This window comes from Triturus cristatus, chromosome 6 (genome assembly GCF_964204655.1).
Source record: "Triturus cristatus chromosome 6, aTriCri1.1, whole genome shotgun sequence".
Classification (NCBI taxonomy): domain Eukaryota; kingdom Metazoa; phylum Chordata; class Amphibia; order Caudata; family Salamandridae; genus Triturus; species Triturus cristatus.
The window spans coordinates 211,353,050-211,369,946 of NC_140589.1; the positions used below are offsets into that span (position 1 = coordinate 211,353,050).

Here is a 16,897-nt window from a genome sequence, read left to right on the forward strand (position 1 = left end):
AAACTGCTAAACCAGGTCCTCCCTGGACCAGAAACAAGCATCCTGAGACCGGTTTCGGGGCATCACTCCTCATCAGCCAGGCTAGCTTGTATCTAGTGGCGCAGTGAGCATAGGACCCGCGTCAGGGCATACCCTTCCCACTTAGGGTGACACACGCAAAAGAAACAAATGATGGGCGGAGCGCTGAAAAATGCAAACATTCACCCGCAGTCGCAAAGATCTGGGTTTAATCCATATATCTTATTAAGGCACTGCTCCTTAAGTGGCTCCCATTCATCTTGATATCCACTGAGGCCCAGTTGAGTTCTAGATATGTGGTATAGTAGCCTGTATGTCAGTCTTAAACCACTCTGGAGTCTTTAACCTCCAGAGTGGGGGATACAGGACCTAATCCAGCCAGTGGGCTGTTCAATTTCCAGTGTTATGTGATCAGAGAGGAAGTACTGACTGCCGTGAACAACAGAAAGCAGGATACGGTCTAATCAGTTATATGTTTTATGCAGTGTGGAGTAGCATGAGAATTCTTTACACACCAGGCGAGGCTCCCTCAATATATATCTATGCAGGGTACATTCTCCTACCTCAAACAATGTATCCATCATTGGGAGTTTCATATAAAATTTTGAAGGTTCTCTTACTCGTCAGTCATCCATCAACAATTAAAATCTCCCACCCATATTACCTGCATATCAGTATAGAGGGTGATCACCTCCCGTACTATCTCGAAAAAGACTGTCATTCGTTTTAGGCGCATACACATAGACAAAGCATGTTCTAGAGCTGTCCAACAAACCATACACTAGTATTTACTGGCCCTCCACATCTGCCTTGGATATTTTTTTTTTTCTTCCAAAGATATGTGGTGGCAGAGATTCAGGCTATACCTGCCAATGTACCTGCTATTGTGCTCATTAGGTATTGTCGCTGTGTATATGGGATGGTTTGAAAGCATTTTAGGGTATTTCGGCTAAGGGGTTCTATCCTAGTGGTTCCCAGCCTGTGGTCTGGGAACCATTGGGGGTCCGCGAAGCCTCCTCAGGCGGTCCGCAACTACTTAGAAAATTAAATAATATTAACTGATTAATAAAATGTATACAAATAAAGAAGCGAAATGTACAATTGAAAATTTCACAACATACTGTATATGCCAAGGAATTTGCAACTGGAGGCTAAAAATCAAATTCGTATCCTCAGATTGATTCATGAAAGCAGTGCAGTTGCATTAAACAGCATATAGTATGGCTGATGAGTGGCCTCAATTGAATTTAGAAAAGCTCCAACTTTTCTATTTAAATATTGTTTTTTTATTTATATGTGTTAGCGAATTAAATAAAATGTGTCATAATTTGTGTATATTTCTTGATGAATTTTTTTTCTTCTGTATTTTTTTCGTATTGTTTTGCTGTTCAAATCATCAACAATGCTTAGACCAGGGTTCCCCGCTTTCAGTAATGACTTCCCAGATTCCAATAATGATTCAGTGGGGTCCCCGGGTTCCAGTGATGATTATGAGGGGTTCCACAGAAGTCAAAAGGTTGGGAACTACTGGTCTATCCTAGTTGATTTAGTAAATGTCTGGGGTTTACAGTATATATGATAGCTGGAGGGGGGTCCTCTGATTTAGTGGAGAAATGATCTGCTAGTTTATTGCATAGTTTCTTGGAGGAAGGGCTTGGTCAGCTTGGTTTTTAAATTAGTTGACTTCTTTGTATAACTCTTTTTGTGGTGGTAGAGCGTACCTCCTTTTTGTTTTGCATCACATCAACATATCAAGAAGTAGAGATAAGATTACCCAATAATGGGGATTGGAGGGATTAGTCATCTTAGTATTTAAAATATAGAGGTAGTCATTGCCTGACCAAAAGTAGTCCACTGTGATTTGTGGGGAGATGCAAGAGGTTAGTGGTGAAGAGTGGAGAGGGTGAGTGGATTCAAGTGACTGATATTCACGAATAGAACAGAGCAAGTCATTTGGGAAATAAGAAAAAGGTCACGAAGTAAATGTTTAAAAAAGTAAGGGACAAAATGGGAAAACTGAAATTAAGAGTTGAGAACTGGCTTGTTTCAAAGTGAACACTATCCCAAACTCGGCTAAATCTTAACTAATTATGTAAGGGATCTTGGATGATTACTGTCAAGTCTGAAAGGGTTATATTGTTTTGATAAGAGTCGTTGAGGACAGCAGGAAAAGTACCTCCTAATTTTTCACTGTGAAATGGTGATAGGCGTGTGAAGTATCTTAGCTATGGCTAATGTTCGGTGAGGCAGAATATCCCCTACAAATGCACCGCATAACGGTTTTTTCACTACTGTCTGCATCTGCTCTCAACCTATATCAGGTAAAATTCGGAGAAGTTTGAGGTCGGCTGCCATCATTCAGAGTTCCATAAACCCAGCCCCTTGCTCTAAATGTATGACTTCAAGCCAGTGAAGCTATTCCTGCTGTACCTCTCAGATTTTATTCCTACAGTATTCCATGGCGTCAATCCCCTTCACAGTCAAACCCATGCATTACTCAACAATAAGTATTCCGGCCTTTTAACTTTTTAATTTTAGACTCTGTTGTGGTCACCTTGCTCTCAACAATCCATTTTCCATTTTTTGTACAATGGCTTCATTGACTCGAAGAACATTTGTTCTGCCTTTGTCGGCATGCAAATATTATGGTTCTCAGTGGTAGCCCGCTGAAGAGGTGCTCTTCTTGCAGTGGAGGAGGTTGAGTGTTAATGTAATTTTTTTTTCGTGTAGCCTCACAATTTTCCTAATAAATCTTCTCCTGTTGGTTCTCCACTAACGTGGGGGAGCACATTGCTTCTGACCTCATTGTATCACCATAGCTTAGTGCAATCCCAGCACTATGGCAATGGCCTTCATACCTAGGGCCAGATGTACAAAGGTTTTGAATAATGATTTCCAAATTGCGAATTTTACCAAATCACAGTTTGTAAATCAATATTCTTAATGTATTATGGTCACCATTACTCAATTAGTGAATCAATACGATTCACATTCGTAATTTAACGATTTCCTAATACCAATTTGTTAAATTGCGAATCTGTATTTTGAAATTACAAATTGTGAAAATCACATTAGAGAGCAGCTATATGACATCATATTGAGGAAGTGCCTTCGCACATGCTCTCTAGCATACTCCTAATCAGAGAGGAAGGCAGGCTGTGTGAGCTGAGTATCCTGCTTACAGATGTGAGGATTTTGGAGCCAATTTTTAACATCATATCCTGAGAGGAGACTGAAAATGAATCTGGCGGCTGCAAAAGGAAGCAGAAATTCAGTGAGGAGGAGCTGGAGGTGATCACTGAAGAATGTGTTCTTCAGCATGATCAGCTATTAGTGAAAAGCTCATTCCAGATTCCCGATGACCTTCCAATTATTTGGGGCTATCAAGACAAAATAAATGCAGTGGGAGTTGCACCTTCAAGGAGAAAAAGAAGTTGTGTTGCGATCTGCACTCGCACACCAAAAAAAAGGTGGCAAATAGACGTGCTGGGACACGTGGAACAGGTGTGGGTCCCTCATCAGGGGCCCCTCCAACACCTACGAAAGACCTGATCGAAAGTACCTTTGAGCCAGAAAGAAGAGTGGTACTTGCAGAAATTAATACATCTCCCACACCCACTATATTTAAACGTAAGGGTCAAATTATTTCTTGTAAGGTGTAATAGTTATCCAAATTGTTTTTTAAGCCAGTAGCAGTAGAAAAAACTTCTGATTAATGCATATGTTTGCATGTTGCGGCATTCTGGAATGTAGTACTTTTGACATTTAAAAAAAAACTTTAAAAGCTAATAAGCGGAAAAGACGCTTAACTACTTAACCACTAAGTCACTGGACATAGCCCTACTTTAGGAGAGGCACCTCTCTAGTGTAGTGAGGAGGGGCTGTGTCCATAAGGTGATTAGTAGTGTTGTGTATAGCAATGACTCCACTTCCAGACAGATTCGGTGTGGTGCTTTTGCTTAGATAATTTCTACAATATGCAGTACACAAAACTTGAACCGATCCAATGGGTCGATCTGTTTTTGCGAGATGACAACCGGGGACACTACATTGATAGTCTGTTCCATTTATGCTATAAACTTTAACAGGATGGCTTTCTTCTCAAATTTCTCAACACTACTGACTGAATTTGGGTGATCTAAAACAGTGATGAGCAGTGACTGGAACTTAGCATGGGATCCACACATTGACAGATCTGTCCCTTTTGACAAAGCAAACTTTTTGGATAGAGCAGTGTTGAGAGACCATGTGCTGGTAGATCCCTGGCACCCGGGAAAGAAGGATTTGTGTACAGTGAACTTATTCCAGAATTGACTATTACCTTGTCAACCACCGGGCACTAGCCTTGATTAGAGATTGTACAATCGTAGACAGTGGGATTTCCAACCATGTCCCAGTGTCTCTGGAACTGGACTTGGGTCATGTTGCACCTCCAGGCAAACGCTGGGGCCTCAACTCATCCCATTACAAATTGCCTGACAATAAACGGAAACTAGCCAAACAAGCCACTATTTAGATGACAATATACACTCAGTTGATTCATCCCAGACCCTATGCACTGGGGGGAGACCTCCATAGGACATCCTACGCAGGAGTAAGTGGCGTCCTTACTAGAATCCTCTACACTGACCAAAGAATATGTAGCCAAACCCACCCCTCAGCTTCTCAGATCGATTCAAAGGGTAAAATTTGATCTCCACTCTTACTTTAATACACAGGCGGAACACTCCATATTAGCGCTGAAGAGGTGGCATTGTGAACAGGGAGAGAAGGCTGGCCGACTATTGGCAGCACAACTCCTGCACCGGGAAGCGCGCCAAGCGAAACAGGCAATCCGAGACGAAGATGATGGGCTGATCACCCACCCTGTAGAAGTCGAGGAGGCATTTGCTTGATTCCTGAGGGTGGTCTATACAATGCAGAAGCAAGTGAATACACGCTTCCGGAACAAACCTTCCTGACCCTTGTATGCTTACTCACCCTCTCAGAAGATGGACAGTATCTTTTAGAGGGTGAGTTAACTGAGGATTAAACAGAATCAGCGATCTCTCTAATGACCTGTAACAAAGCACCAGGGATGGATGGCTTTGCTGCTGAATTATAAACAAACAGATTTAAAAGGTAATGGTGCCTATTATAGCCTCCACAAAATATTTAAGGAAGAGGATATGGCGCTGGGGGTGGGGGAAGGGGGGGAGGGGGGGAGATTATGTCCTGAATTTACCAAAGCGTTAATCAGCCTTATTCCAAAAGCAGGTAAAAATCAGACTCTGTGTGCTAGTACGATATCACTAATAAACACCGACAATCCGGTTCCACATTTAATGATCTTTATCATAGCTCTACCTATTATGAGGCGTCCTACTCGATCTCCACCTGATGATTACGACATCTGTTGGAAGTCCTCTGAGCTCAAATACCTGGGCATCCTGATTAACAAAGGACAGAAGGGTATGGTATCTGCTAATCTAAATCTGTTATTTGCTCAAATGGACAGGCACTTACTCCGCTTGTCCTTGTTACATCTCTCTGGATTGGGTGGAGTTCAGGTCGTGAAAATGGTAACATCTCCAAGGTTTAATTACGCCTTCGATATTATCCCGCTTATGATCTTCAAACACTAAACACATTTATCAAAAACTTTATCTGGGCAGACAAGAAGCCCGAACTCAAGCCTGCAAAACTTTGTTTAGGTGGACTGAGATTGCCAAACATGCACATATAGTATCTCACCCACCGCATCCATCATTTGGGCTATTTCCTCAAGTCCCGTTTTGGGTGTCCGAGCGAGCTGAGGTGCAAGCCCCACCTGGCATAGCCACACTATATAGTGCTCAAGCTTTGTCCTCTGCCAAGTATTCCCCTCGTCTAACAAGGATGTGGTCCTTTGGAAGGGATGCACATAAACCTTTATGTATGAACGGATTCCTTCACTGATCTGCCCTGATATGGTTGAATGCAGCCCTCTGGATCGGACATACCTCGTTCAATTGGCCACAATGGGAGGGGGTGGGAATCGATGTTTTAAGTGACCTATATAATGGTACTGAGTTCAAGCATTTTGAAACTGTGTGCAGAATTTACTTTGAGGATGCCACAGTATAGGCATTATCGTCAACTGAGACACTGATTGGTGATAAAACTGGCTCCGGACCTACTTGTACCCCTGAGTCGCCCTTTAACAAATACATTATTCTTTAAAACTGTAAAGGAGCATGTTATGTTGTATTGATTTGTATAGTTCACTAATCCAGACGCTATATTTTAGAGTCTGCCTAATGTATACCCAGAGTTCTTAGATTGGATTGGTATGTCTGTCCTGTTTTATTGAAAACCAGGGGATTCGCTTCATGCACACAGATAGGGGCCACAAAATTTGACCCGGACTTCTTTCTTTTAGTAAGGATTGACTGGAAAAACATAGTTGGACACTGTATCAACCAGCTATATGGTTGGCCCTGATAGCATGGTATGTGTACTTGAAGTGGGTTTATTTAGGGGGATGAGGAAGATTCTTGGGTATTGGGAGATGTAGATCGCTGGCAAGACTGTATCTTCTGATGTGAACTTTCGTGACTCTGCTCCTATGTCTTAATGTATTGCTTCAGTCTTTAATACTGTGATCAGACATAACTCGATTCGTATTTTTGAACCTGCCAAATGTTCACCCGGACTTATTAGATGAGACTGTTAAGTCTGCCCTTTTATATTAAAAAACAGTAAGTAAGTTTTCAAAAGACATTTATGAATTGTAAAAAAAAAACTTTAAAAGGCCTTTTTGGGAAAGAAATAAGTTTAATTTTGGTATCAACAAAAATAAAACATTTTAGCTTTTAGAATTAGCATGTTATAAAAAAAAATTATTTATCACAAATGTCTCATCCATAAGAAGTGAAGATTCTGAGCAGGAACCACCTCGAAACACTCTGTGAGACATGGAGGAAGGTAATGCAACCACGCCAACACCATCTGTGGCATCCAGATGCATAACAGCAATCTCTCCACTACGAGATTACCCTCAGGAGTCGCAGGACCAAACAAAAGGCATCAAGACAACACAACGAGCTATTTGCAGTCTGTGGGGAGCCACACATTTCCCACCACCCAGCATTCCTCCAGGTCTCCCGATAAAAACTGTACCTCACTTGTGTGGGTAGGCCTAGTGCCTGCACCAAGAAAGGGCACCAAACATCACCTTTTTCCAATGACAACTGACTTTTGTTTTGCAATGTGGATAGCTGTGGAATTTGGGGTCGAGCTCAGCAGGTACCTAGGAAAACCCAGCAAACCTGCACATTTTAGAAAGCTAGTCACCCAGAGGAGTCCACCAGGATTTCTTACTCCGAACAGAAGCCCTTGCAGTCCTCAGTTTGTCTAAAAATACACATTTCCCTCACCTTTCTGAGGAAAATGTCTGTAATCTGCGAAAAGCCAAAAGTGTCCTTCCACCCAGCATTCCTCCAGTAGTCTGCCTCAGAGTCTTGTTTGGAGGCAGATTAAATATATATATTTCTTTAAACCTACTTGGGTGTTCATCCTGGAAGCAGTCATAATGCTTACTAATAAAACCCCCCCAAAAAAATACAACTATAAACAACACTGCGTCATAGCAGAGCTCAACAGATTGTGGCAGTAAATACAACTATGGAAATACAACAATCTGCAAAGACACTATGAATACAAGCCACACAATACACTTTCTACTACAGAAAGACATATCTCACGTGCTGTGGATAGCTAGGCTGAAGATATACTCTGCACAGACATAGCAAACACCAAAGCTATACAATTAGAAAGTAAAAACAAAAAATAATGACACGCATTACAAATCTTGCACAAAGCCAAACGTGAATTTGAAACACAATACATATGCTACAATTATTACAACAGTTAAAACAACATACAAGCAGGACAATGGTGCTAATTTGAAGTAAACATTACAAAAACGTTTCTTTGCCAAACACATATAACTACACAATCTGAACTGCAGCGCTACCAATGCAGAGTCACCACCAAAGAAATCAAAAACTCTGCACAACAATAAAAAGGAGAAATAAAACATTAAGTTCACAATTGCATATAAAGATATTAAAAAAACAGTTAACTTTATAAAACACAATGAAGTCTGCCCCTGGGGGCAGATCAGCATCAAAATGGCTGATCAAACCAAAGGCAAGAAATCTCACTCCAGAGGGGAGTGACCCACACCCCAGGGGCAGCTCTTCCATATACATAGATATATTCCCTGGTGTGTAATGTGTTTTTGCCCCCACCCCAGACAGTTAAAAAAAAAAAAAGTTCGATCAGGCCCCCAAGGGCCAGAAAATAAAGGACATTTGTGGGCCTTTATGGGGAGCGAAACTTCATCAAGGGGCTGCTCCGCGACATACATAAAGTAAACATTTCAGAGGTTTCTAGTGGTTTTCCACCTCTCCACTGCCATCATGATGCTGTGGGAGGGTCAGGGCTGGAAGCAGGAGCTTCTACTGCCGCCCCCAGAGGGGGCATTTGGCGGGGAAGCTGCGGAGGGAGCGCCAGCGCTTGACATGCGGATGGGTGCAAGAACATACTTAAGACATCTTCTGAATCCAAAGACCGGTTCTAGTGTCATATCAATCATGTCCTTAGTACTGAAGGGGTTACTACACAGTGTCCATGAATGAAAACATTGAAAACATCAAAGGTAGCTTGGATAAGCTAAATAAGACCGCTGAGGGGGATCCATGGTCAAAATGCAGGTAGAGATGAGTCATTACACTGAGGGTGTTGCACTTGGTCTAGTTCAAGTAACAAGTGCATTAGAATATGTACAAACCTCACACATCTCTACGACTGATGAATTAGGTGAGGGTGAAAAGGAAGAGGCTTCAGTTCTCAGTAGCATCTCTGTACCAGAAGCCATAGGTCTGTGTCCCACTTGCTTTTTGTTTGTGTGCAGACAAACCGCAGCTAAGCTCTGTATCAGGAATTCCTAATGTTTAGACCACAAGAAGGGAATGTTTTATGAGAGAGGCAGAAGCATTACTGACATGTTTTTCCCTTATATTACTTATTTTCTTTCCATTCCATTTGTTACAAATTGCAATGTTCCCAAAAAGTTTTATTTGTAACCGTTTGATTTGTGTTTGATAAAAACATTTTTACAGTATGTCTAAACCTAAAGTAATTGTATTATAGTTAAGATAAAGGCAATATTGTTGTGTGGATTTTTTTTTTATAACTTTGAATTTGATACTTACTTTAGAAATAATTCCTAGTGATCTCTGCACGCCGCGCTCTTTCTTCTCCTGCCCTTGAGTCATCCTGAGATTGATGTTGTGGTTTTAGCAAATCATCTTCATGCTACTCTAGCTCGGACAAGATGACGGCTATCCCCCTTTGTGTTGCTATGTTGAGCAATATAGCACATTCTGCTACTATCTAGTAGCTTGTCTGTGGTGTATACTGGAGGACCCCACCACTTTTATGGAGACAGCAGAAATTGATTTGAGAACACCTCAAATGTACTCTCAAATCCCACTTTGTGTGCAGCATTGTAGTGGTGCTCACTTGGTATTGCAGGGTTAAGAAACGGTGTTTAAATCTAGGAGCTCAAAGCTTGAGCACTATCTCCTACAACCTTAAAGTGAAAAATATTTTAGAAACTAAATGGATGGCCATGTTCAGCATATACCAGAGTAAATATATTAAGAATTACCAAGAAAACATCAGTCTTCAGATTCTCTTCTAAGAAGCCATGCATAAATCCCTTTCTGCCTAAATATAGTAGAATCATAGGTACTTCCATGGAATTTGGCCTTTATATCTGTTATTAGGTTTGATGCATTGCAAACAATGTGTGTGTCTAGAGAATGTGCTGTTTGCTATTTCTAAAAATAAACTCATTGTAAGATGGAGGGCATATTGGAACAGGAGTTCTTTCAATACATCCAATGACAAGGAAAATGCGCTGATTGAGAAGATTTTAACTTGATCAACTGGAATTCCTGTGCAGTTGTTGGAAATTTTATATACTTAATTTTAAAGCATTTCATTAAAAAAAAAGCTTTCAAAAAGTGGGCGAGTGCAATTTGTGAAACCCCACCTTCTAAAGCAATCACACCTTGGTACCTCCCAGAGGCTAAGTGGTTCAGGAAGCATAATACCTGCACATAGGTGAGGATTGAATTGCTCCTGAGAGTGTTTCTCTCTAGGTGAGACTTAATTTCATCTCATGCAACTCCGACTCCAAATATGGCTTGTGTCTCCTTCTCTGCAAACCAGCTAGTATCCTCATCGCCATCACGTACAAAGCAGCCATTGTGGAAAATGCTGATGCATTCTGAGGCTCTGTAAATAGGTTTCACCTATTTACCACCTGTTTAGAGTTGGCTGTAAATTTCAGGTGCAAATGAGCATTCCATGACTAGTCGCAATTTGTCAATGCTTTTCACATTTAAATTATGATTTGGTATCATACGAGGGTAGTCATCCACTGTTGGAAGGAGGCAAACCGGCTCCTGGACTGGGCTGGCAAGCTTACTCCACTTTGGCAGGGAGACTTGTTGAGGAAAGTGGCAATGCTATCGGGGTTCAAGGGTTGGCAGCATATCGGCATTGACTATCTGGGGGATGTCTGGAAGGGAGACCCCATCTGCCCTTTCGAGTACCTCCAGAAGGAATACAGTCTTCATGCCTCAGAGATATCAATATGTGCGCCTCCATCATGCGCTGCGCTCCCACATACCTAGTGGCACGGTGATACCGGAGTACTCCCCGATGGAGGATCATTTGTTGCTCGACCCAATTGAGGAGAAACCCACATCCACCATCGATCAGAAATTAATAAACAATATACCAGATCCTTTGGTTAGTCTCAGAGCGGCCTTTGTGGGAGGATTGGCAGCGGGACCTAGACTGCTGTCAGAGAGCGGAAGAAATGGTATATAAAAGCAGGGGTGTACGAAAAATGGAAGAAAATGTGGGCGCCATGTCGCAAATACAGAGAGGTGGGTGCCCAGGTGGAGATACAGTCTAATTATATGGATGAAGGACACTTGTAATTTCCTGATGTGTAACTCCCGAATGATGTTTGTATTGTTCCCTAATGTACTATTTGTACATGGCATTGTATCATATGGTCTTACGAGCTTTGTTAAAATAAAAAAAAATTATAAAAATAAATAAATTATGATTTGGTAATATCAAATTGAAAAAAGCAACTCCCTATTTGGAGTCGCAAAAAGACCAATTCAAAATTCATTTTATTTGCTAAACTAGCAAAGCGAATGCCTTTAGTACATCCAAAAACAACTTTTTGTGTTGAAAACTGCCTGATTTAGCGAATCGGACTATTGGCGACTGCAAAAACGCTTCATATATTTGGCCTCTAAGTAGGTCACACAGATTGCCTATATGATTGTAGCAAATATCTAATAGCCCAGTCATCTTAGATGTGTCTCTCTCTAAAAATGGGCCTTAAGACATAGCTTGTCATGTAATATATTTCATGTGCGCATCCCTGTGTGAGTCACTGAACTTTGTCTTCTGTGTTCTTTTTAAAAAAATTACAAATTAGCATAATCTCTCAACACATCGCACACACTAACAAGTTGAATTAAAGGTAATTTCTGTGGGTTTCTAACTACATACTGGGATTCTCAAGCTCTACATTGTCAATTGCTTTTTAGAGCATATATTTAACTTCCAATCTCCTGCATATGCTCCGAACGCCCAACAATTTGAGTAAGGCATGAAGGCTGTAGAGGACCATAATGCTGCTGGCGCGTTGCTTTATGTAAGGGTTGGGAGACGATGTGGCCTGATGAGTGAGGTAGAAGGCCCTGTTAGATTCTCTCTGTTATTGTGTTCTCTAGGGCAGTTGCTGCTCTCAAAATAAAGGGGCGTGGATAATTCAGTGACTACTTATCACACCCATTAAGGAAACAAACCCATAATGGGTGCTGGGTTGATAGATTTGCATATAGTTTAATACCATGCATCATACATTCAGGTAGTGTGCAGAAGAGGCAAGACAAAAGTTTGGTCCTACATTTAAAGTAAATGAATTATTAAAGAAACATTATAATGCCTAGGCAGTAATGGGCAACCCTAGTGGACTTCTTACAGCGTATCTGTGGCAGCGAGGGGTTTTAAGCACACTCCAGCCTCTGGCTGACTTCACTTTGAGTCACAGTATGCTGACCATTCACAAGGAGCGCGTCCACACACAAAATAGTCTCCTCCATCGTAGGGACTATTATGTTTGTGTGCTGTTTTTAAAACCCATAGAATATATTTGCCTTTAACCAAGGATTTTGTTTTTGATTGAAGAATGACTGGCTGCACCCCCAACAATAAGGTTTTGCACAAATCAGTGCCCAACCTATTGGCTTTGCACATGCTTGTTAGTGTGTGGATGAGCTAATTTAATTGAATGAGTATAGTCGACACAAGCTACTTGTACCATGTGTTTAGCCTTATGATTACATTTGTACGTCATATGTTATTCAGTATGCTTGTTCACTTATTTATACATTTCTTTCATAGGGGGCTTCTGTATAGATCTTCTACTGATTGCCTGATTCAGGCTGTTCGTGGAGAAGGATTTATGTCTCTCTATAAAGGTTTTATGCCAACTTGGATGAGAATGGTGAGGACCTACTTTTTACTTTATTTTTTAATATATATTTTTTTGCTGTTTAAAGAAATAATCATGAATTTGTAAGAATAGTACAATTGCGAACCATTAATATTCAATCCGCATTATTGTCAACACATTGTCTTTTCAGGGCAACTTCTAAACCTGATAATTGTTTCATAGGACTGGTTAGTAGTGTGTGAGGTGAAGGTGGATGTCAAACAGATCTAGGCGGTGGATGTAACATCTGTTGAGGCTGTGTTGTAGAATCCCTGTCCTGTGTCTTAACTCGGAGTTGTCCAAAGCCTTATTGGGGCATCATAGCTCTTGTTCAAAGTTAGATAGTTGGATACATGTCCCTTCAGGACTGGGGTGGTGGGGTCATGTTGGAGTCCCTGTCTTAGTCCTTAGTTGCTAGGTAGAATAGATGTGTAAAGAGGCAAGTGATTAGATAGTGCTCTTTGCAATGCTAATGAAGTGGTCCAGAAGAGTGGAATGGAGATGGAATGTGGGAGATGGCTTCTTAAACATTTCGTGCATTTAAACGTTTCTTAATATGTCCGAAAATAGTAATAAAACAGCAAAGATTCAGTAGTACAGGATTGAGAATGACCTCATTTTATTTAGTAAGGATGGACAGTTGCATTTACGTGGATTTACTATTTTGTGAGTATTTGAGACACGCACTTCCTACCACAACTATTGCCCCTGTGGCTAAGTAATTACTTGCCGTTCATGAGGCATTCCAAGCTTAAGATATCTGTTAAAAATATTTTAATCTGGAGGAGGCGATTGCTCCTATTTTTAAGGCCTGATGATAGTGTCCGACAGCGCATGCATGCCTCTTTTTCTGTTCATTGGATCCTACCTCACCCTTCTACCATGACAGTCTTGGGAAGCAAGTTAGCTGCAGCATTTTTCAATGTTCCAAATGGTACTGTAAATGGTTACTACACGGGAAGTACAATCTGTCCACAGTTGGGAGGACTTCCTCTCTGCCAAATCAATCTTTATTGCCTTTGTGTTCTTCCAGCATAGTTATTGACCAGCCCCTGAGCTCTTCGACGTTATCCAATTCACCTCTCTTAACCTCTTCACTCAGGCTATGGTTCACCACATTTGAAGTGGTATCAGAGATTTTACACCCTGGTCTGTGCCCCGAAGTTAACATGCATGTTTCTGTTCCCTTGTTTGATAGCCATGGGAATAAATGTGGGTCTATTGTCCCCAACATGAACTTCGGGTATGGGTCCTGAACCTCATGCTCAAGGAATCATTCTTTCTAACTCACGTTATTCACATCAGGCTTGCTCTCCACATCCTTGCCAACTGGCAAACGATTGTCCGCATATAATAAAAGCAAAAAGCTGCCCATGTTGCTTTAGCATATAGTATCAGACTGAGCACTAACAGCCGCCGACTTTGCATCTGTCATGTTTGGCTATTACCAGCTCTAACTGTGCCAGCTTTGGTTTGTTATCTCAGCTATGATGGATTTAGTTATTCAAACAGGCAAGCAAGCTAGCTATTCATACCAGAATCACTTTTCCCTATATTGTAGGGCAACCATTCAATTATACTCTGTAAGACTATCATTCAATGGGATCCCCTTTAGGATTTCTTTCTTTCTTCACTTTAAACATGTTCACATCTTATGGTTAGTTGTCTCAGCTATGAAGTGATGCACTTCATACTGTTGGTGATATGATCAGTCAACTAGAGATACTTTTTCATCAGGAACTATTCAAATACAAACATTTCTGGAAAATTCACTTTTTAAGTTATACCTTTTCAGGGATCTAAAATTAGTTTTGACATTTTACTCATTTGATATTCAAAATCTCAATACTTTTCTGTATGAAATGTGAAAAGGACCATTTAACAACAATTTCACTTTAATATTTTAATACGAGAGAAGAGAATTCATCATTATTAGCAGTTTATTTGTTTTTTTTTTTTTTTTTTTTTTGAAACCGTTTATTGCAGTTCGTAAAAGTTACAGGTATGGGCCTACAACCATCCGGCCGGCCGCTAGAATGACAAAAACATATTGCACACATACAGTAAAAGTCTCTAGGCAGTGCAGAGCAGTGAAACAGGAGTAATCAATGGTGCAGGCCACACAGCTCCAAGCCCACAGTACGGTTCCCTTTTCTTGAAACAAAACAACACCAAAAAACCACACCCGCAAGGCAACCCGCGATCCAAAATAACAGCACGTGCTCCATAAATGGGGGATCCAAACCAGCAGCAGAACTCTGGAGAGGGGAATGGGAATAGATCAGGGACTGGGGGACCGCGCGCCCGCGGCTGAGGGAGGGGGGCCGTCTAGGGAGACGGAGCAGGCGAGGCAGCCGGTAGCAGTGGTGGCTCACAAATACCCCCGCGGTAGGCGTTCCAGGGGCCCCAGAGTTTCACCCACGCCCCAGGCTTACCTCTCGCCACATACACCACCTTTTCACGAAACATACACCAATCCATATGCTCTTTCCAGGCCGACACCGCAGGGGGCCTCTGGGATCCCCACAATTGAGCAATGTCGCGCTTGGCTATCATGTATCCCAGAGTCCCCCACCGCGTCTGCGGGACCGAATAGTCATTCGGTTCCCATACATTCAGCAAGCATCTCCTCGCTTCAGGCAGCAGCGCAACACGCGTCACCACACGCAGGACCTCATGCACACCACGCCAGAATTGCTCCACCTTCGGGCACTCCCACAGTATATGCATGAAAGTCGCCAACGCACCACAGCCACGCTTACACATTCCGTCACCAGCAAAACCCATACGCAGAAGCCTTGGCCCCGTCACGTAAACCCGGTGAAGGATCTTGAGCTGGACGAAACGAAGGCGAGCCGGGATGGCCACCTCTTTCGGAGAGGCCACCGCGGAAATCCAATCCTCATCGTCCAGCTCCAGCCCGTCGGCAACCCAAGCCTCGCGGAGATTAGTCAGCAGGCACGATCTATCGTTGATCAGTTTTTTGTATATGAGGGAGATCGTGCTGTCCGGGACATGGCCATCTAGGACTCTGTCCTCCAGGGGGGAAGACTCCGGAATGGATGCGACATCCGGGAAGACGGAGCCCAGCGCATGGCGGACCTGTAGGTACCGAAAGTACTCACTGCCCTGCAGCTGGAACTCCGCCTGCAGCGTCTCAAAAGTTTTGAATCCCCCCCTCGTCCAGAGATCTCCCACCGTGCTGATTCCGATCGTGTCCCACTTCTCGAAGCCCTTCGACGTCCACAGGGAGCCCAACCTCTCAGACGCATACAGCGGTGACGCCCGGGTCAAACGGTCCTTCCACCCCATAGCTGCATTAGCCGCGTGCCAGACACGCACCATGACACGCGTCGGTCCCGTCAAACGGGAGTCGGGCGCGCCCGCGTAGAGCGCTCGATTGTAATCGCCACCGGGCAGGAGCATCTTATCCATCTCAAATGCCGGGTTCAAGGCGGGCCCGTAAAGGCCATGATTGATTGCAGCTAGTTGGGAGGCCCAGTAGTACCGTTTAATGTCAGGGAGGGCGACCCCCCCATCGTACCACGGGAGCGTCAATTTAGCCAGAGCAATGCGCGGCCTCCCGTCCCAGAACAGGCGCCGCTGGAGGCCCTCCACCTCACGGAAATAGCGTGCCGGGACCAAGTCCATAGTATTCTGGAGGGCGTAGAGGAAGCGTGGCAGGGACATCATTTTAAACAAGGCCGCTCGGCCGAGCGGCGAGAGCGGCAGACGCCGCCAGCGCACCACGTCCTCCCTCAAACGCCGGAGGGGGGGTAACAAATTCCGCTCATAGCGGGCCTCCGGGTCAAGAGTGATATAGATACCCAGGTACCGAAAACCTTGGGAGGCAATCTGGATCGGACAGTCCCGTGGTAAGGCCGGAGCCTCCCCGGAAAGCACATATACACAGGATTTCGCCCAGTTGATGACCAGGCCTGAGTTGCGACCGAATGAACGCAAAACATCAACCAGGACGATCAGTGATTTACGCGGGGAGGCGAGATACAGAAGGATATCGTCAGCATAGAGGGACACACGGTCCTCATGCTCGGGGGTCCAGCGGAGACCACGGATAGAAGGGTGCCACCGCAGCCACTCCGCCAGGGGCTCCAGGGCCAGGGCAAACAGGAGAGGCGACAGGGGGCAGCCCTGTCGCGTACCCCTCCCCAGCGCGAATGGGGCCGAGACTCGCCCATTCACTACCACCTGCGCCAATGGGCCCGAATATAGCAATTTGACCCAGCTAATGAAACCCGG

At 43.3% G+C, this 16,897-nt stretch overlaps 1 protein-coding gene across 2 annotated transcripts in view; it reads left to right on the plus strand.

Annotated features, from left to right (window-relative positions):
- The window catches only part of SLC25A27 (solute carrier family 25 member 27), a 267,214-nt gene that overhangs the window by 236,892 nt on the left and 13,425 nt on the right, over positions 1–16,897 (plus strand). For both annotated transcript variants that reach the window (XM_085610548.1, XM_085610547.1), the window contains one exon: positions 12,547–12,649. In XM_085610548.1, the coding sequence (XP_085466674.1) occupies positions 12,547–12,649 (103 nt within the window). The remainder of the gene's footprint in view (positions 1–12,546; positions 12,650–16,897) is intronic.